The 22,820-nt window shown below is 38.1% G+C and overlaps 1 protein-coding gene across 2 annotated transcripts in view; it reads left to right on the top strand.

The window, feature by feature from the left end:
- Positions 1 to 2,544: 2,544 nt before the first annotated feature.
- The window catches only part of TDRD3 (tudor domain containing 3), a 204,400-nt gene continuing 184,124 nt past the window's right edge, over positions 2,545 to 22,820 (top strand). Inside the window, exon 1 of one of the 2 annotated variants that reach the window (XM_069068618.1) lies at positions 2,545 to 2,658. In XM_069068618.1, the coding sequence (XP_068924719.1) occupies positions 2,618 to 2,658 (41 nt within the window). In that variant the 5' untranslated portion in view covers positions 2,545 to 2,617. The remainder of the gene's footprint in view (positions 2,659 to 22,820) is intronic. The other variant, XM_069068617.1, reaches the window with a different exon arrangement.

Below are 22,820 nucleotides of genomic sequence, written 5' to 3'. Positions count from 1 at the left end.
CTAAATGACTAAGTACCAGGTACAGGGGATGGAAAGACAATCCCTCCCTCTTCCTCTTTCCCAATCTAATAGTCCCAGCAGTCAAGGAGTTTACATTCTACTAGTGACCCCAAAGATATAACACTGGATCTGGAGTCGCAAAGATCTGAACTCAAATCCAGCCTCAGATTAACTAGCTGTGTGTCCCTGGGTAAATCACCTAACTTGTTTGCCTCAGTTTCCTCAACTGTACAATGAAGACAATAATAGTACCTGATAGCCTCAGAAGTTTAGTACATTGGTGACCCCAGGCAACTCACTTAACTTAGTTTTTCTATCAGTAAAAGGGGTTTAATAATAGCACTGAACTACCAGGGTTGTGGAGAGGGTGAGATATTTGCAAACCTTAAAGTGCTACGTAAATGCTAGCTGTTTTGTAAAAACACGAACACCTGTTCTGCAGCCTAGTGTCCCAAACTCAGAATCCTGTTGTTTTCTGTGTGCAATATTAATGTGTTAATGTTCACGAAGAATCATTCATTCCGCAGAATGCAACGTCCCAGAGCCTGGGAAACAGGAGAAATGAGTCTGAGTAGTTTTTGTTCCACTCAGGTACCTGCAGTTGCACCTCCACATTTAATGGGGGGCTCCCTTGCCAAACCCTGAGCTTCGGAGCTGCATTAAGCGCCAGAAACCCCAGATGAGAAAGAGTGCAGCAAGCTTGTCTGTGGCAACATTTACCGACTGGGCAAGCGGGTGGTTGGATGCTGACTGCTGAATTTCCAAAACTTTCTTGCAGTTAGTGTACCTGGATGCCACGCGCAGCTGCATTTAGCGGCATCCCCCGCCCCCGAACCCCACAAGACAACAAGGAGGGGGAGGAGTGAAATGGATAGAAGAACCTTTAGGAAAAGCCAGCCTCCGCACTGCTGGCCAAGTTCTGCCTGGCACTCCTTCCTGATTGGTTATGAGCAGACCCAGAATTCCTTTAGCGCAGAAAGCTTCTGAATGACCTACAAGTGCTGCCTGCTGCAGAACATGCCAGGCCCTGCCTTTCAACCTTCTGTGGGCTCAGTGGTAGCTAAGAGCAGAGGAGAAGGGCACTAGCCAGCGGGGAGAAACCGAACAAGCTGAGCAGGGGAGCTTAATCTGAAAGGGCAGGAGGGCGGTGCAAGGAAGGGGCGCGCAGGGGAAGCGGGATAGGACTGAAGGCAGCTACCAGATTACCTTGTTTTAACAACAATAATAAACTAGCCATTGTATAGCAATTTAAGGTTTGCCTAGCGTTTTACATGTGTTAAGAGGCAGCTAGGTAGTGAAGTGGATAGGCCAGACCTAGACTCAATCCCTCCTCAGACGATTACTGGCAGTGTAACCCTGGACAAGTCATTTATCCTATCTCGACCTCAGTTTCTTCACCTGTAAATTAAAGTTAACAATAGCACCCACCTTCTGAGGACCAAATGAGATATTTGTAAACTGTTTTTAAAGAGCTATATAAATGCTGGCTATTTTATCCTCACAACAACGCTATAGGATAGGTATTGCCGTTATCCCCACTTTAAAGATGAGGAAACTGAAGCTGAGAGAGGTTAAGTGACTTGCCATGAGCCTCACAGGGGTGTCTTGGGGGTGACAACGTAGGTCTTCTCTACTCCAAGTCAAGCACTCTATCCACTATATTAGCTAGTTTTCTTTCATGAGTTGTCACATATATTTACTGTAGGAACAGAAAAAGATAAAATGCTGGAAATGGCGTCAGGAAGACTTGAGCTCTAATTCTCTCTCAGACACTAGATGTGATACCCCTTAACCTCTTTTAGCCTCAGTTTCCTCATTGGTAAAATGGGGGTCTTAATAGCACTTCCCTCCTGAGATCGTGGTGACAATCAGATGAATTAACTTTGCCAACTGCAAAGCAGTCAAAACACACTCTATAAATGCTAGCTATTATTAGTGGGGTTTAAACAGGTTTGTTTTTTTTTTAAGTCATTAAAGCTTAACATTGCACTAAGACTTCTGGGACTGCCCGTATTTGTAACTTGCACTTCCCTGGACAAAAAGCACTATTTGCTGAGTTTCCTCTTGTGAAGCACAGTCTCAGGCACATAGGAAGGGTTTAATAAAATGCTTGCGGTCCTAACTTAAATGCTCCCTTTGCGGGATGGGGCTGGAGGAGTTGTCCCTACGTGTCCCAGGGTCGGCCCAGGGAAAACCTGGCAGTAGATTTTTCATCCGGAGGACCGGACCTTGCAGTCTAAGCGCCCCGCGAATCTGCGCTCCTTCATAGGTGGCAGTCTTCCCCACTACCCAGACAAAGACTGCCCAGCTAGGGACTGCCCCGGGACTACAAATCGCAATGGGAAATCGGCCGCTTGAAGGCTCAAAGCCCCTCCCTCTCCTCCTGATCCCTCCTCTTCCTCCCGGGGCGGGAGCGAAAACCAGGAGGCCGGGAGGCAGCGGCACCGCACTGGGTCGCGCCGGCGGGCGCACTGAGCATGCTCATTGCGGGAGCGGGGGGGTGCGGGGGTTTTTTTTTTTTTTTTGTCTCCCCCCTCCGGCCCCCTCCCCCCCCCCCCCCCCCCCCCCCCCCCCCCCCCCGGTCGCCCCCCCCCGCCCCCCCAGCCGGAGAGCTGCCATGGCTGAGGTCCCGAGCGCGGCGCTGTCCCAGGCGGGTTGGTAAGTGGCTTGTCTCGGCCGCCCCCGCCTCCCCCTGCTTCGAGCCGGGCCCGGGTCCCGGAGGCCGGCGAGGGCTGGAGGGAGGGCCGGAGGGCGGAGGGAGTGCGCGTACCTGGGGGGTGGGGGTAGGAGCAGGGCCGGGGCAGGCCGCCCGAGGCCTCTTCTCCGGCCTCCCGACGGGTTCGGCCCCGCCCCGGTACGGCCCGACCCGGCCCCGGCGACACCACGCGGGGGGCCTCCCTCCGCCCTGCCCCCCCAAACTCCCCAAAGTGGCGGCCGCGGGTTCGAGGCCCAGGACCGGCGCCCTGCTAGGCCTCTCCAGCCCTCCGGAGCCTGCCTGCCGGCCCCACGCTGCTTTCCGAGCCCCCTGTGTTTCCAGGCTCCGTAAACCTTACATTCCAGCCTCCCCATCCTCAGCGACCCTCGACCCCTGGCCGCTCCTCGCTCCAGGCGTGCCATCTCCCGACTCCGTGCCTTTGCACTGGCGGCTCCCTATGGCCGCAACGCAGGACCTCCTCCTCCTCCTGTCTTCTGGATTCTTTAAAATCTCTGCTAAAAGCCCACCTCCCCAGGCCCCCGTAATGAGAGGCCCTCCTTTTTTAAATTGTCCCGGCCTTATCTTGTTCTGTACATTGTGGTTTGCATGCTGTATCCCTTTTTAGATTGGGAGCTCACTGAGGGCAGGGGCTGTTTTGTGTGTCTTGTCCCTGGCCCGTAGATCGGTGCTTAATAAATGCTTGATTGATTGCTCACGTGTGCTGCTGGAAAGACTGCCTGCTAGATGTGGAAGGGCCTTGGGTCTACCGCCGACCACCACCGTCCTGCCAGCCTATTTTATATTTGGGAAGAAGGGTGCCGTTCTCCGGAAAATGGTCTATGGTGGTGATCATAAACACTAGCTGAAAGTTGGGGAGGAAAAGTAATTGAGTGTGAATCTAAAAGACCCATCAACACTTCTTTAGAGTTACTCTGTCTCTTTTCATTTGGTTTTAAATCAAGTGGCAGACTGCCGTCCTCTGCAACATAGACATTAATTTATCAAGTGATATGTGCCAGGGAGGTCTTTTTCATAAAAGAATAGCTTGTTTTCTCCCTTTCCCCCCAAATAAATCAAGTTTCTTAGTAGCAATTAAAATTATACTGGTGGAAATTTAACTCTTGATACATAGTAAGCACTTAATAAAAGCATGTTGACTGACATGAGTGTTGACCAGGTTGCTGAGGCTTTACTTTTGTGAAAAGGTCATGTAGAATTGTCTGTTATGTTTTAAAGTTTCATTCAAAAGATTATGGATCAATTAACTTGAGAAACTTTGCTAAGTTTTATTAATTACTACTTCTAATGGCACTTAACAAGAAGACAGGAGCCTCAGTCTTGCATCCATACATTTACTAGCTAGATTCATAACCCTGGTGAAAGATCTTTGTGAAGCTCACTGGCATCATCTTTAAAATAGATATGCTATAAAATAGGGCTTCTCTCCCTCTTCACACTTTCTAGGGCACTTTGCCTATATTTCTTTTTTTGCTTCCCCCCTTCTCTTCACATTCTTTTTGTGTTAACTTTTTTTGGGGGGAGAGCAGTGTGTATGCTCTGTAAATCTTAGGAGAAAGTAAACAAGAATGGTAGTTACTTTTCACCTTTGTATCATCAGTGCCAAGCATACTTGTTTGGTTTGAATTAAATTGAATATAGAGGTAGAGGGTAGGCATTTTAGGTTGGGGAAAGACATTGCACAAAGGTGTGGAACCAGGGAAATTCAAGGTGTATTCTGGGGACTGAGTCAACCAGTTTAGCTGGATTGGAGGGTTGGTGGTATTTTTTAGATAAAAGCTATAAACACAGGCCAAGTTTTTCTTTCTTTTTATTCAGGGAAGCAATGTATTTGTTTATGCAACTGAGAGGGGTTTCTGTACTCCTACCAGCTAGTAATGAACTCTGACCTTAAGTTTCTCAGTTTGTAAAATAAGGAGGTTCAACTAGATAACACTGAGGTTTCTTCCAATATGAAAATTCTGTGACTCTTTGGTTAAATATGGTTTGAAGCAGTTTGTTTATCCAAGCCTGAATTCACTCTTCAGTTCAAAACCTCTAACACTACCAGTTATTACTTGAATTTGAATACACTTAAGAGTCAAATCATGTTGCTTGTAATATGACTGATTTAGCAAAAACTTGATATGATGCAGTTGTCTCTTAAGTTGGGTAATGATTTTTGTTTAATACCAACCAGCATTTTATAGGAGTTTTTATTGAATCTTGAAATTAACATCCACCTATTGAAGAGCTGAATTATCATTTCATGGATTCTCTTATATGTCAAGAGTTTCTTATCTCTCAAAGATTATCTACTAGTGTTACCTAAATGAGTAATCAAGCTAGGAGTTATCTAGGGAATGAATAGGGAAGAAAAGAAAGGATTTCCAGGAAATTTTGTTGATCCATATAGTTTTTATTAAGATTGAAATAAAATTTTAGGTAAGTAGTATACACAGAAGGATGCTTGAGATGAATTTTTGTCCTTTTTTTGGAGTTAATTTTATGAAACTCTCTGCCTTTCTCTACACCTGCTGTTGGACTAGCCAATTGGAAATCTTTTATATCTCACAATCAAGAGACCAATTTAAGCAGACTCCCTTTTGGTTTAGAATTTACACTTCCTGAGAACCAAGCTGGAAGATTTCTCATCATGCCACAGTGTAACACATATTAGTCAACAAACATTTATTAAGGAGTAACTGTGTACTAGGCACTAAGTTAAGCCTTGTGGATATTAAAAAGAAAGCAGTAAAACCCCTTCCACAAATCCTGCAGCCCCTCTACTCAAGGAATTAGAATTACAGTTCTAATTGGGGGAGAGCCAGTGAAAAGTTGAAGACATGGTTGTATTCGAATAGATCAGTGTAGTTCAATTGTAGAGTATGTGGAAGGCTGGAGAGGTACAAAGGGGCCAGGTTATAAAGAGCTTTAAATGTCAAATAGAATACCTTATATCTGGGAGGTAATAAGGAGTCATTGGAGCTCTCTGACAAGTGGGTGACTGGATCAGAACAGTGCTTTAGGAAGATTACTTTGTCAGATCTGTGGAGATTGGACTGGAGTGGGGAGAGATGAGTTCTGGAGACTAACTGGAAAACAATTTTAATAGCCAGGCCTTAGGTGGTGAGTGCCCGAACAGGAATTTTAGCTCTATGAATAGAGAGAAGGGGACTTGTATGAGAGATTTTGTGAAGGTAGAAATAATAAGATCTGGGCAAGGATGAGATGAGTGAAAGGAGCTGAGAATGACCAAGGTTGGCCTGAGTGACTGGGAGGCTGTTGGTATCATTAAACAGTGATAGGGAACATTCTCCCTAGGGTGGGTAGGTTTGTGGGATGGTGAGAGAGTACTTGATGAATTCTAAAAGCTTATAGGACTTGCTGATGTCCCCTGAGGCAGATGGAGATCTATTACTAGCTTATCTGAGATTAGAATTTGTATATGTAGATCTGGGAATCTTCTGCATAGGGATGGTAATTGGACCTGTGGCAGCTATTGAGATCACTAAATAAGATAGCATAGAGTGGAAAAAAAGGACTAGGACTGAGCTTTGGGGGACACCCCTAGTTAGAAGACATGACTTGGTTGAACCACCAGTAAAGGTAACTGAGGAGTGAGTGGTTGGATAGGAGGAGAACCTTGAGAGAATGGAGAACATCAGCTACTAGAGGGTAAGAATAGGCTTCATGTTGGAGTTGGCATCCTTAGAAATTATAAACTTCTTAAGTGCAGCATTTGCTTTGTTTTTGTTCAGCAAATGCCTTACATATTGCATATACTTAATAGAACAGAATCTAAGAATTTGAAGATATCTATAGGCCATCTTATTCAAACTGTATCATCTACCCTTTGACTGAAGATCTCAGTTGAAAGGAATATCCTTCCACTTGTGACTGTAACTTTTAGAAAAATTTTCCTTCTGTTGAACTGAACTTTGACTCTCTGCAACTTTTCTCCATTGCTTCTAGTTTTATCCTTTGGGGCCAAGCAAAATATTTTAATCTCACTTCTTGTACTGCTTTTCAAGTGCCTTATGATAGCTGTCATGTCTCTTTTCCTCCCTATAGTTTAAACATCTCTAGTTTCTTTAACCTGTCCTATTTAAAAACAAACCAAAAAACCTTCACCTTTTTAGGTGTCATGGACCTCTGGCAGTCTGGTAAAGCCTATAGACCCCAGAATGTTTATAAATGCATAAAGTAAAATATATCGATTATAGAGGAAACTGATTATATTGAAGTAGTTATTAGTATTGTTAGAAAAAACATATGAAGTTCACAGACCTTTGACTAAGAACATGTACCATAAAGCATAATTTTGAGGCTCATCAGCATGCCCATTGTCCTTTGCTGGACGCTCTGCTTTTCTCTGTCTTCCTTAAAATGTAAGTGCTGAATTGAATTAAACAATTCTCTGGTTACAGTGAGAGAAGTTAATTGACTTGTCCAAGGTCACACATCTAAGAAAACATAAAGCCAGCCAGGGACTTGAACTTAGGTGTCTTGATTTCAGATAACATGTTTATTCCACTATACCACAGCTTCCCTTTCTAATTAATTAAAAGATGTCTTGTTAGTGAACCAAAAAAAAACCCCAAATTGGCCATCTTTTCACAGCTTTTTACTAAAAAATGCTCTTCTTAGTAGATGTTAAAATGGAAGCCCTTTCCAGGATTGTGTGACAATAATATTGAGTTCATGGGAATGGTAGTTTTGGAACAATACCACAGGTTCTCAGGATTTTTCTTAAATCAGACCAGAATAATAGCATTGGTGGTATTCCTGGATTTCTAGGAAATTTTGAAAAAAAATCTTTGATTACTTTAAATTTATTTTTCTTTCCTAAGAGGTATTAAATTATATTAATGTTGTCAGTTTACTCTTACTTTGCTTTTTGGGAGATTAGAATTGTATTAATTGGGCTTCTAGTGCCCAATTATAGGGTAGCAAATAAAATATAGTGCCCGAATCTAAGATAGAATAAGATAAAAATAGAGATGGTGTCTGTTATTTCATTGGTATAGGTGGTTCCTAGGTGAAGACTATTCCTGCATCAGTACTTATTTGTACCTTCTCTTCAGTTTATAGTCTTAGTTGCTCAGAGCTCTGGGAGATTAAGTGACTTGCCCAGTGTCACATAGCCAGTATGTCAGAGGCTAGCTTTGAACCCAAATCTTCTTGACCCCGAGGCTGGCATTTTATCTACTCCACCACTCTGTCTCATTTGGACAGAATAATAATAAAAAAACGAGGTAAAACCTTTTTGAATACCTTAAGTTGTTTTCAGCATTATCATTTATTTAATTTCCTGAGTTCTGTTCTCAAATAAAATTCTTTATGCTGCTTGGTTACCTTCTGTCCACCCACATAGCTACCACCTTAGTTCAGGTCCTTATCATCTCTCCCCTGAACTGTTGCAATAAGATTTGTCCCCTTTCAATCTCCTCTGCATTCCAGTCTATCCACCATGCCAACATGATTTTCATTCATCGTGTCAACTTGACCATGGCAATTAGTAAATTCTAGTGGTTCCCTATTACTTAAGGAGCAAGTATAAACTCCTTTGCCATTTAAAGACCTTCACCATTTGACCTTATTACACACTACACCCCTTCGTGTGTTCTAACTATGGTCTAATCTAGTCAAACTGACCTTCTTACTGTTCCTTCTGTATGGTATGACATTTCTTCTCTTCCTGTCTTTGTACAGTTTGCTCTTTCCTAGGATATACTCCTTCCTCAGTTCTACCTCTTCAAATCTGTTCCTTTCAAGGAACTTGCTTGCTATTCACCTTCTACATGAAGCCTTTCTGTCAGCTACTAGTACCTTCTCTTATGTCTATTTTGCATATATCCATGTAAGTACATGATATCTCAGTGATGTTTCTCTTTGTAATCTCTATTATCTACTTTGCTATACTACAGAAGATTTTTTTTCTGTGATTTTAGTAAGACTACCTGGGTTCTTTTTGTATCAAGATAAAGTACTCTCTGACATGGGCCAATATCCAGTTCTTTCTGTTCATTTTTTCAGTGATTATGTGAATATACTCATTGAAGTAAGTTTCTAAGAAACTTGTGTTAGATGGATTCCTGTATGTGTGGGTGTATACTCACATATATATGTATATATATATGTGTGTATATATACTATATATTCATACTTTTTCGAAGAAGATCAATGACATAATGGGTGTATTGGATTTAAGTGGGGCAGGGTTGCACAAAGTCATCAGCCTCACTTTCTCTTCTTGAGAGGTGCGCAAGTGCGAGCTGTGCGCGCACACACACACACACACACACACACACTTGCATATATTTATTTGGGCCTATGATTTCATTGATGCAAGTGGGACTCCCAGTGTAGAAATAGAAACTCCCTCTGATGATGCAGAGGAATAGCATTTTAGAGAATTGCTTGGGATATTGAAAGTTTCAATATCCTATGACTTGTCTGTGATCACACAGCTAATACAGGCTAAAGGCAGAACTGAAATGAAGGTCTTTATGACTCTATAGGCCTGCCGCCTATTCATTATGTCAGGCTGCCTCTCAGTCACTTTTTATTTAAAGTAAAACATATCTTTCAGTCTTTTCTCTCAAAAAAAAAAAGCCAGCATCCTTTTTTTTTTTTTTTTAAGCAATCGGGGTAAAGTAACTTGCTCAAGGTTACACGCCAGTTATTTCTGGGTGTGGTGCTGAGTGTCTGAGCCCAGGATTCGACCTCCAGGTTGTCCCAACACTGGAGCCGGTACTCTTACTCGCTGAGCCACCTGGCCGCCCCTAAGCAATCGGGGTTAAGTAACTTGCTCAAGGTTACACGGCCAGGTGTTTCTGGGTGGGTGCTAAGTGTCTGAGCCTGGGATTCGATCTATGGGTCTTCTCAACACTGGAGCCGGTGCTCTTACTTGCTGTGCTACCTGTCCGCCTCAATGCGAGCATCCTTTTTAACCATAACATTTTGAAGATTTTTCTCCCCTATGAAAAGTCCACATTAAAAATTTTTTTTTAAAAATTGAAAGAGATCGATGTGATAGCTGATAAAACCCCATAACTTCAGAATTGCAACAGTTTTATACTGACACGGACAACACAGAATATAGTATAATAATTACATGTTCATATATAAGGCTCTTGATTTTATTCTATGCAAAATGAATTATTTGTTTTACAAATGTATTTTTGTAAGTATTTCATGTTAACTTCAAACATTTGAATGAATCCAGTTTTATGTGATAAGTCTCTTGAAACTATGTCTGAGAGAAAAAGTACAGGTTTTTAAATTTACAGAATTTAGAAGCAAATAAAAATTGAACCTTGAGAGTACATTTGTTAGGCATGAGTTTGTTTAGGGCTAAATGAAAACATAATAAAAAAGAAAACAATCATTGAAAAAATGTTCCTTGGAACATCTCTTGGTCATTTTTGACTGAATGGTGATCTTCAAACTTTTTTTGACTGTATCTCTTATCAGTAAAAAATTTTTTGAGCACACAACCCTGATATTTGCATGCTTATTTGTAAATTGTATATATTTATATCAGAATAATATTGTATACATTATAAAGAAGTAATTTAAAAGGATTAGGTAAAGATAAAAGAAACAATATAAAATTAAAAAATTATTAGTGGTCTAAAATTCTTTTTGCTTGAGTAATATAAACGAATGTTTAGTCATTTTTTAGAAAATCTGTATCTTGGAGTATAGAACTGACTTGTTAAAGATATTCACCAATAATTATTTATTTTATCACTGTAGCTATGAGATGAATTTATTTTTTTTAAAGATATGTTTATTTTATTTTATTTTTTTTAAGCAATCCAGGTTAAGTAACTTGCTCAGGGTTACACAGGTCATCCCGACAATGGAGCTGGTGCTCTTTACTTGCTAAGCTACCTGGCCACCCCTTAAAGATACGTTTGAATAAAAAAGTACCTGATACAACAGTCAAACTAACAGTCAGTGAATGTAATAGATATCCATCAGGCATTGTGTTTCTAGTGGGTAAATAGATATTCTTCATGTATGTTGTAGAAACAATAAACAAAAGTAAATTATCTCTGACTTAAACTCAGAACAAAGTTTTCAATATAAATCCATACTTCTTTCTGCTTAAATCAAAAGCTATCTTGTTTCAATATTTTAGTTGTGTTTTTGTTTCATCAAGAGGAATGGCAAGAAACTAGTTGAGTTATACTGTAGAATGGGAGGGGGGTGGTTAGACCATGTTGTCGGGCTTTAAATGACCAATGAAACATTTGTATTGATCTTTGAAGTAATGGGGCACCATTGGAGTTAATTGAATAGGAGATGGGAATAGGGGGCAGGTTGAGTGTGACAGTCAGATTTGGACTTCAGAAAAATCACTTTGACAATCATGTGGAGAATGAATTGGTTTGGGGAAGCACTTAATGCAAGGAAGCAACTGTTCAGTCTGTCCAGGCTAGGGAGGTGAAGGTCCAAATTAGTGTGTTGGCTGTTTAAATGGAGAGAAGGTGTTGAATGTAAAAGGTGTGAGTTTTAGAAATGACAAGATGTGATTATTGATTTTATATATATGAGAGTGAGGAACTGAGGATGGCATGTAGGTCATGAACTACTGTTCCTAGAAGAATGGTGCCTCCAAAAGAAATACAGAAATTCCTAAGTGGAAGAGAGGGTTGGGATGGGGGGATATAATGCAATGAGATCTGTGATATAATCTTTCTGTGCTTGTTCATCCTGCCCTACCCAGAAGGAAAAGAAAGAAGAAGAAGCAAAGAATGGGGCTTCTAATCATTCTTCTTTCTGTGAGGTAGCTACTATAGCCACAAGGTCTTCTGAGGAGCATGGGTAGGTATGCTGCGTGGGAGCAGGGAGATTTGTCCTATGACTTTTGAGCAGCTACGGTAGTGGGTACCTGGGTTGGGGATAGGTAATAACTACCCTGATGACTGACTTACGGTATAGAATTTGGGGAATTGGAAGCTTGCACAATTTTAAGAATAATGGGTGGATAGATGTGGTTGTTTTGGAGACAAGTCCCCCATAATTGGCTGTTCTTGGGAGGTTGAGATTAAACCCAACTTCCCTTCTGATTGGTTTATCACACATTCTTTGGGTCATGCTGCACTTCCTTCCATGACCACTAGTATAAAAGCTCCTAATTAAAAAAAAAAAAATCCATATGGCCTGGGAGAGGCCCTGAGTCATCATCTTCTTACCCCTCTGATCGTCCTCTGTATCCAAATTTTTGGAAACCATCTTAACATTTCACAATGGCAAAGCTAACATGGTCAAGTTCAGTTTACAGAGAAGCATGCCTTCTGTAGGCCCTGGAAATTGCTCTGTGAAACCAACAAAATAATGTTACCAGTGTGTTTGAACTTACCTATATTGTCTCTTTTGTTTTAGTCCTTACCTTGGTGAATAAGGATTGATATATTGGTCACAGGTGAATCTTTGAATAAATGGTGTTTGCCTGCTTGTCCTATTCCTAGACTTTCGCTTTCTAAAAATTAAAAATATTTTATTGATGTCTTTTGTATTTATATAAGTTATGAATCATAAGGTAGAGTGTTTTCCTTGTTGTTCAGAGTTCTAGAGTATTTTTCACCACAATTCTCATTTAAATGTTATTGATACCCTGAGTTTTTCCTCTTCAATCTATGCAAAATAGAACATGTAATGGGTACTTAAGGTTTTTGTGTGCATGTGTAGGGTAGGTGGGGGTTGGGAAGGGATCCCATATGTGGTATCTTCCTATTTAAAAATATTTTTCTACTTCTTGTAACATACAATTGGCAGCTGCCACATTTGGTTTATGTATTTTGTGACATTGCAATGTCTAAAGGTAATAAGCATTATTGACCTCTTGGCCCACAATATAAGTTGTATACTTTGTTTCCTGTACTATCATTGTAAATTGTTAAGAACTATTAGATATTCTGTTAGACCCTATATGCTTTAGGTCTTCATGTGCTGTTTGCAGGGGTTTTTGGTGAATAAACTATAAATCTAGTTTCAACTGCCTATAGAGTTGACTGCTCCAAGCAAAAACGGGTGTAAAAAGAAACTTGCTATCTCAGCAGGGATGAAAAATATTTGCTCCTCTAACTCAGCAGTATTTGCTAAGTCAAGTAAAAATTGCATAGTGAGATTTCAAGAACCATAACAGTATAACCAGGAGTGGTATGGACAAGTATCACATTGTAAGGATTTAGGAGTGAGTAGGTAAAGAAGTAGAGGCAGGTTTAGAAGGGTATAAGCAGCAAGAGTACTTTGAGCAAGGGATTTAGAGTAGAATTGATTGAGTAAAGGGTTGAATGTGGAATAGGATGAGTGTAGCCAGAGCAGGATTGATAGCGCAAGAAAGTACTGAGAGGTAGAGAGGGATTGGTGATCCCTATAAGGAGAAAGAAAACATGAAAGAAGATTGAGCAGTAAGGTTTTTATCTAGAAACTGCTGGGCTATATTATCTTTAAGACCCTTCTATCTCCTAATGCTTTTATGATCCTGAATCAGAGCTGTTGAGGTGGTGAATATTCAGGAATACCAGGGTTCAAATCCTACCTCAGATTCTTCCTACCTGTTTGAACCTGAGCAAGTCACTTAACCTCTGTACCTCAGTTTATTTGTAAAATGAGAAGACTGGACTTGATGGTCTCTAAAGTCTCTTCTGGCTCTAAATCTGTGATTCTCTGAAAGTTTTGCTAGCATGTTCCTGTAATTGTCATTGAGTATACACTTTTCTTTTGCCCTTTAGCTTCTCCTCATGCCTCATTGTGATATGGTGGTAATCCTGGTTCTTGAAGGTTATTGGCAAAGGGAGAATCCTGGAAGTTGGTATAAACTGGAGCCTCGTAGTAGATTATATGTCTTTTGTCTAAGAATTATCTTAGCTGGGTTTGGAGAGACTCATCATCTAGTTAAGATGATGATTTTTCACTTATGACTCTGAATGAAATTCATCTACTAAGGTATAGAGAAATTTGTGCTATATGTCACTTGAGGGAATATAGAAACCAAAATTTGTTGAAGTTGAAGACATGTTAAGTAATATTAGTCAGCAATTATATAGAACTCTAAGGTTAGCAAAGAACTTTATTATCTTATTTTACCCTCACAACAACCCTGAACAACCCTGGGAGGCAGGTGCTATTATTATCACCATTTTACAGATGAGGAAACTGAGGCCTTGGGAGATTAAATGACTTGCCTAAGGTCATACATATAGCAAGCATCAGAGGTGGGATTTGTACCCACATTCTCTTTCTCCAGAGCCAGTACTCTGCCTGTGTGTGTTTGTCTTTGTATGTTTATGCATGTGTTTGAGAAAATGGGTGATATGTTTGTGTCCTAAAATCACTAGGGTTGTTATATGTGTGATTTATGTCTACCAAGAAATGTTTTCCACTTTGATCTCACATTAACATTTTGGAGTGACAATTAAAAGAAATGAATGTCTCAGTTGTTGATTAAACTTTCATTACTTGCTTTTAGTACTTTTATATTTAAATTATACATGCAGAATTCTTGCTTATAGAACTGACTATTCCATTTACTTAAGTTCTTAAAAAAAGTCTTGGCAAGTGACTAGAAAGGGGTCACATTTGAAAATGCTGGCATGACAAGTATGTTTTTTCGAGGGGGAAGAGGGGCATTGGACTTTTTACCATGCAGCAGTTTTGAAAGGAAAAGGAAAGATTTATGTTAGATATTAGGAAAGGTGAGCTCTCTGTAAAGAGTTATTGCAGTGTTGTACAATTTTTCATACACTACCAAAAAGGAAGGCACAAACCACCTTTACCTTTTGTAGAAGCTCTTTTTTTTTCCTTTGAGCAACTGAGAGATTGCTTGAATTGGTTTTATTAGGCACCTCAAAACCTGTCTTTAGCCAGCAGGTTTTTTACTCTGGCCTGGAATCTAAGTGACAGACTTAGTTCACTAAAGTTCTTATGTAGTTTGTCTGATCTTCAGTACCATAGAATTAGTCATTGCCCTTGAATTTGTAATTTTGTACTAGTGCCTTTTCAGTCTGTAGATACCTGGTTTATCTGAAAATGAATTTTGAAATTATAGAAAAATTACGTCTAGTATAGATTTATTTTTCTTGAATATAGATTTGTCTAAGGAATAAGTAGGTAGTATCTTAATGGTATGAATTCTGTTAATTCTTATTGTATTCTGACCTAGTTTATTGATTGATGAAGCATTATTTATAAAGGGGAACAGCTAATAAAATTTAGGTGACTTGTGATGATTGATAGCTAGAGTACTAGTTAGTTTTACTTCCATTTATTAGCCCTCATCAGTTAATTTATTTGGTTTAGAGCAAACTGCTAACAGAACCCTGGGTTGTAGGTATGATCTCCATTGAATTTTCAGTTTTGAAAAGAGCATTGGCTAAATATCTCATACACATTTTCCACAGGTTAATATAAAAGATTTATGTAAAGATATTAGCATGACCCAGTCAGTGTTTCACTATTGGAAAGACTTTTGTCTTTGTGAACCTCATCCAGCACTATGTTAGAGTATCTTTTATGGGTTCTGCACATGTCCTGTGCAGAAGATTATGGATAAATATTTAGAGTAGAGATTTTTTTTTGAGAAACTAGTTAATAGTAGTAAGATAGGTCCTCAAAGTGCTGCCCCTTGATTGAATTCAAAGTTCCAAACAAATCCCCTTAATAAAAGGATTTGTTCTGTAAAGCTTAGACTCAAAAGGCCACGTCCAAGGACCTAGAAGGCTACAAGTGGCCTCCAGGCAATAGTTCCCCACCCCTGAATTCTAGGGTGTCATTGGATAAAGTAACTGCTATATTCTTTTGGGAGTGAAAACAGCTTGATTTAGCAAGAATTTTTCATTCTTGTGTTATTTCAACCTATAGGCATACTTTGCTTGTGCATAGTTTTATCAGTGTGAATTGACATCTTTCTACAATTTATGTGATATTCATTAGTCAAGAGTGGTAGACCAGTTTGTTCTTGATTGTGTATAATTTTTCCCTGTTACCAATATTGATTTGAATTTATTCTGAATGAATGAGTGAATTAATGTCTTTTTTTTCTTGGTGGGGGAATACATCAATTGTTATCTAAAATAATAAGTATTGGGAGTGTATTGAATCTTCCTTGAAATGATATTTATTTGCAAGCAGTTTGCTTTAATAATATTACTGGTGTCTCCTACAGAACATCAGAGAAACTGTTAGATTTATAATTCATCAGTCTTCCTTTTTCTGATGCATTTTATAATTTCATTTTTTTAAGTTTTGAACTAAACTAATTTTTGGGAATGAGTGATAGAAAATTCACCTGTGCCATTATCATGTAGACTAATATTACTTAACATGGTTTGAATTTTCTCTAGTTTCAGCATGTTTTCTTTGGAAATGAAATTGAGTCAGACTCTTGGGGACCTTTTTATACTTATTTTTCCCCTAAATTAAATTGTTTGGAGTTACTTGTGGTATTTCAAACAAAAGAAGAATTTAAAAGATTCTGTAGGTTTGCATATATCTAAATGATAATTTTAAAGAATAGATAAATCTTTATTGAATTTCAGTGTTAAAATTGTATTTTGTAGCTCTCTGAAATGTTTACTGGATTTTACACATAATGAAAGTTAGTAATCAATGTTATTCCTTCTGCAAAAATGTGGGAAATGAAGTATTGGATAGTGAGCTAGTGTAAGAATAAAAAATACCAAGGTTCAAGTCTTTCCTCTGACACATATTGAGTATGGGAACAATTCTAAACCATAAATTCTAAACCTGCAGGGCAGGTGCTGATCTGCATCAGTACAGATCCTAATTGGCACCTCCTTATACCAAATAAATCATGGATGCAGTGAAAAAGATGTGGGGATTGAGGAGGTGAGAGTAACTGAAAATTTGAAAATAATAATAATAATGATAGCAGATAGTATTTATGTAGTTCTTTAAGGGTTCCAAAGCAAAAATGTTATCTCATTTGATACTGACAATAGCCTTGTGAGTTAGGTTCTATTATTAATATTTTACAGATATTTGCTAGATTTTTATAAATATTTGCCAATAAATATTCTTCTATATATTGCTAATTATTCTATTTTTATAGGTATAGAAAAGTAATTTAAAAAAGATTTTTAAAAAATTTAGTAAATTTGATCAGTTGTCATCTATGAACAGTAGATAAGTACACTAAGCCCAAAATGGAGCAATCCTGCTTGCAGGATATTATATTTAAAATTGCATTAATTCAATTAAACAAGAATGGAAAAACGTGTGAGAAGAAGTTGTCATTATTATTTCTTCATCATACGCTTAAATGTGTTATGAATCTTGTACGTCTCAAAAAGAAGCTACAGCAAATTGAGAGTAATGTTAAGACCTTATTGGGGGTACTCTGGAAAGATAGTGTAGTATAGTGGAAAAAGTTTTAGAGTTAGAGTTAGAAGACCCTGATTTGTCTGTCAATCAGCAAAGCATTCATTAAGCACTTATATGCCAAGTGTCCCAGCTTGATATTTACTTGTGTCTAACTCAAGATTAGTGACTTTACCTTTCAGAGCTTTAATTTCCTTATCTTTCAAATGGAGAGAGATAATACTTGCAATATCTAACTTACAGAATTGTTGTGAGGAAAATACTTTATAAATTGTGAAGTGCTATATACTTATATACATGTACATAGACACAGACACACACACACATACATGCATCACTTCCCACTCTTCCTTTTGTTAAGACACTTCTTCCAAGTTTGCTCATAATCTCTTAGTGGCAAAATGCAATGGCTTTTCTCAGTCCTCAGCGCTTTCTGCCGTTCTGTTCTCCCAGCTCCCCTTCACTCTTTCCTGGGCTCCTGTGACACTTTTCTTTGGATTCTACTTCTACTGTTTCCTTCTCTTTATCATCCTTTGCGGGATTACCGCTCATCCACACAAATTTAGTCATCCTCCAAACTTTTGTTTTGAACTCTCCTTTTGACCCTATATTCTTTCTCCTAGTAATCTCATTAAATCTCTTGGGCTTAATTATTTCTGTGCATATTTATATACTTCCATATATATTATATAATATATTTATAGACAAATACATAGGTATCTAATATATAGGCATATATTATATATTAGACACATATAGTATATACTTCCATATTTACATACTCAGTTCTAATTTTTCCTGAATTCTGACTTTAATTCCTGCTAAACAGCTCTACTTGATGTCTTGAAGGCACTTCAGATTCAGCACATCAAAACAAAACTCATTTATTCTTTCACCCTCCCCCCACCCCAAAGCCCCCCAAACCCCAAAACTCTTCCTGCAAATTTTACCATTTCTATTGATGGCACCACCATCTTGTCAGTCATCCAGCCTTATCTTCATGGAGTTACCTTTGACTTTAACTGTACCTTCAACCTCTATATCCAGTCACCAAGTCTTATTGACTTTGTACCTCTCAAATCTGTCTCCTTGTCTCCCCTCCATTGGTTTAGGTCACGTCAGCTCTCTCCCAGACTGTTGCAATAGCCTTCTAATTGGTCTCCTCACTTACATCCTCCACCCAACTCTGAAATTGATTTGTTGCATCTTGAGTAAAATATAGCATCTTGGTATTTAAAGCCCTTCACAATCTTGTCTACCGCTTGCTTTGCAGACCTACTTTGTGCATTCACAGAACCTCTGTTAAAGTCAAACTGACTTGCTAGCTATTTTCTTTAAGCAATGGTCCTTCTCCCCCCTCTATGCCCTTGCAAAGTGATTATCAGTATCTGGAATGTTAACTTGTACTTTACAGAATCCTGAGCTTCCTTCAAGGCACAGCTTAGGTGCTGCCTCTTACATGAATCTTTTACTGAATGCTACCACAGTTACTAGTACTTTCTTCCTTTTGCAGTTATTTTATATATGCCTTATATTTATTTGTGTACAAGTTGTATTCTCTAGTAGAATGTAAGCTCTTTGACTGTTTTCTTTTTTCACTTTTCTCAGTGTTGAGTGAAGTGTCATGTACCTTGTAGGTGCTTAGCATAAGTTTGTCGAATTGAATTATCTGAGCTATCATTGCATTATTAATGAAAACTGACTTGTTTACAGAAGAACTTCTCACAACATAATAACCATTGAAAAGTATTTGTGAGTCAGGTGTGTGGATCCTTTCATTCAGAGTAACTTGATTCAGCTGAAAAGTTTATGATTTAAAAAAAATTAAATAAAATTATATGGATAGTTATCTTTAAATCTTGGTCTTGAGTATGGAGGGAATCATAAAACATTTGTGAGATCAAATAATTTTCTAGGACTGCCTTAAACCATTGGTGATGTATGGATAAATACTTTTATATAATGTATTTATATTTGTCAGTCATACTTAATTGAAAAATTGATGTTACATCAAATGCCCATGTTGTGCTTATGTTCATCAGAGAACTTCCTAAAACAATCCTAAAACTTGTATTATTCTTTCTTATATTGAAATGAATGGAACTGATCTACAGATTTGTAAATCATGAGTATTTGACAAGAGTGCTTCACTGATTTCAGTGGAAGCTTTCTGTCAGTTTCAGAGTTGTTAGAAGTTTTGGAAATTCTCCATTGATTTTAATGGAAATTTTCTATTAAATCTGGAGGCTGATGTGATAGATATCCTACATTGGTTCCTCTTCAACATTTCTGTCACACCTGGCCAACTATTTGATTCTGTAGGAAACTTATAGCAACACATTTATTATATTAACACTATTTAAGTGCAGTGAACAATAGCAGAAATTCATTTGAAGAAAACATAAGTGAGATCCAAATTTAGTTTACCAATATCTTCTTAGTCTGGGAACCATATTTAGCTTAATCTATTATATTGGATCAGTTGTTAATTTAATTATAATTTCATTTTTTATTTAAAATAGTATAACCTTAGTTTGCTATACTGATAACTCCATTGTTAAATAATGTAATTATATTTTAGAAAGATTAGTACTTGTTGAATCATACTGTTTTCTTTTGAGCATGTTTCCTTATAAATTAAGCCTTATTGCAGATAAGTGGTAGTGACTTTCAGGATAGCAGGATACTATTTATTTTACACTGAGTCAGAGAAGTATTCCAGTTCCATTTTTTATTCATGTACATTTCAACTTTTAATAATTATAATAACTGACATTTACTTAGTACTTTTAAGTTTGCAAAGCATTTTGCATAATATTTTATTTGACCCGCACAACAACCTGGAGAATTAAATATATTATTATGCCCATTTTACAGATTAAAAAACAGAGAGAGAAGTTAAGTGATGTACCCATGGTCACAGCTAGTAAATATTGGAGGTGGGATTTGAACCTGTGTCTTCTAGATTCTGAGTCTGGCATTACTTCTCTCATAAGGATAGTTAAATCAGTACCATATTGAATGTTCCTCATTGGTGTTGTGGCATAAGCATCTCCTGTCCCCAAAAGTGATTTTGGATAGAGGAACATTGTAGCAGCAAGCACCCCAAGCGTCCTCAGGGTGGCTGCCCATACAGGTTCTTGGATCTGCTTTGTTAAAGGAAAGCAACTCAAAATGGGTTAACAAGCTTACTTTAATCAGTCAGACATATATCGTTTACCTTGTTCAGGGGAAAAGGTCAGCACCCCAAACTTCAAAGTACACAGACAGAATTATCAAGACAGAAACAGATCAAGTAGACAGATTTCCAAACTGTCCAACCATTACATCCATACCCAGTCAACATCTGGGTTTCCACATCTGGGTTTTTCAAAGCCGGGGGGGCTCTGGACAATGGCTTCCCAGAATACAGGTCAAATCACAGAACACTTCTCAAAGTGAGCCCCCAAAACAAAGCTACACATCAGAGCTTATATAGCTTTCTCCTGGCTCAGAGAATGTAACAACCTTATGGACCCACTGGCCAATCAAAAAGTATCAACTGAAAAACAAGCCTCCCACCCCAGGCTCCAGGTGCGCTTTAGCCTAGGGGCAGGGAAGATCTTTAAATTTGCATTTCCATTACAGACATGGATTTTTTTTTAAATAAAATCTAAATCTGGAATCATAATTACTTTAAATGCTATATAGGTTATCCACTTAAGTCTTCCTTATTATGGTGTGGAAATGGCCTTGAGTTCATTCAGGTCATGCCAGTGAAGTACAATATTTGATAGATTCTACCAATCTGGAAGGACTCAAATACTGACCTAGAAATGTACTAACATTCTAAGACCAGACTAACCAGTTTGGAGAGGTTCTTCATTAGAAGATTGATCGCTAAATGATGAACTTTTTTTGTTAGAATGTGGAGGGGTTGTGGTCTCTCTGTGTCAATGGATTAATGAAGTCACACATTTTTTGAAATAAGTTCATAGAATGATGGAATCTTAGAGTTGTAAGGAAGAACAGGAATACCAAGGGATTTTGTGACAGGAAGAAAAGGTGGGCTGATTACATAGTAAGAGCGTTACATTATAAGCAAGTTAAAAAATTACAGAAATACTTCTGAAACAGATATCACTTTTAAAAAGCCAAGAGAAAACAACGGTAAAGAAAAATAGTAAAAAAAAAATTAGTATAAGAACAATAATAAATGTTGACCACAGGTGTATCTGTCAAATGTAACCCAAAATCATTTGTCTCAGAACAGTTTGTGAAATGGCTAAGATAAAAGAATGGAATCAAAAGGTTCTCCATGGGCAAGATACATGAACTCAGGCAACAATATATCAACAAAAAAGAAGCTTACAGAAAGTGAAGGCTTTATGAAAGTAAGTCAAAACATAATCTTTGACACCAAGAACTACTGAAAGGTTATCTTTAATAAAGACTTGTTGTCCAAGATTATTCAAGGAAACTAAAGAAGCTCTGGCACTTGTAACAGGTTGCAAAAAAGTAGTAATTAACAGATCATACACAAGAGTTAATAAACTAATAGACAATAAATCCCTATAACTCAAAATATTTTTGAGAATTCCACAAAGAAACTGAATGGGAACCAGTTCATAATCACAGCTGAAACTATTGCCCATAAAAAATGCCTGGATAGAATACTGTTCAAAAAAAATTTAAGAAGAGCAACTTTTAAAAGCTGTCACCATATAAAACTCATATCTCCAGCCTCTGTGCAGTGAAGATCTGGTCTCCAAAAAGACCTGCCTACTGGGGGGGAAACAAAGACAGGAAATACAAGGAAAAGATGAGATATATATCACTGCCATTTTCCTATAGGAAGGCTATTGGATTCATCCTGTGTATACTTTCAGTGAACCTACAAAAGATGAGCTTAGATCCCAAAACTTTATTCACGTACAAAAAGTAGTCACCCTATCTAATTGTATTCCTCTACAGAACATTGGCTATAAAGAATAATAACTGGATATAGAGACTTATCTCTGCACCATTTCTATCTTAATTCTATCAGAGTGGATGAGAACAAGATTTAAAATAATAAGTCATTTTAAGATTTTCAAAGTACCTTCCTCACCAAAATCCCTATAAAGATATGAAGAAAAGATGCCTACAATGTCACAGAACAGAGGTGTCAAACTTGTGGGTGAAACAAGTGGTCCCTCAAAATCCCCCGTGCAGACTGAAACAGATTAAAATGTAATTAAAATGTAATTGAAAAATAATTAACAAAATAAATAAAAATACAACACAACATAGTGTTAATTTGTGGTTTTCTAATATGTGATCTGCAGAGATGTTTCTACTCGAGCTCCACATGAACACAATTGCTATAGATCATGCTCTATTTTTCATAACCCTATGACTTATTCATCTGTGATATAATCCTTACCTAGTCTGAACTCTGAAAAGTACTATTGTGCTTTTTATTGGCCATTTGGGTCCATTTCATCTTCTCCCTCATCACCAAGACCAGTCTGGGTGCTTGCTTATTCATCTCATACTAACTACAGTCTAGGGGAAAAAACAAAACAAAACTGTGATAGGTTTATACATTCCTGGAGTAGCTATAGAGAGTAAAGGTAGACCAGGCACAAAACTAAAAAACTGAGTTAATAAAATCAATCAGTAAGGAACACCAATTTCAAATTAATAGTTTCAGATCAGTTGACACTTCACTCAGGAAGTTTTCGAGGAAATGAAGTGGCATATCAGAGAATAACAGGTATGAAAAATTATCTACCTAACCCCAAATGAA

This window comes from Petaurus breviceps, unplaced genomic scaffold (genome assembly GCF_028583685.1).
Source record: "Petaurus breviceps papuanus isolate PSGF00001 unplaced genomic scaffold, PetGlider_PUasm1.0 90769, whole genome shotgun sequence".
NCBI lineage: Eukaryota > Metazoa > Chordata > Mammalia > Diprotodontia > Petauridae > Petaurus > Petaurus breviceps.
Note: the sequence above shows the minus strand (reverse complement) of the source record. Positions and strands in the feature narration are given on the sequence as shown.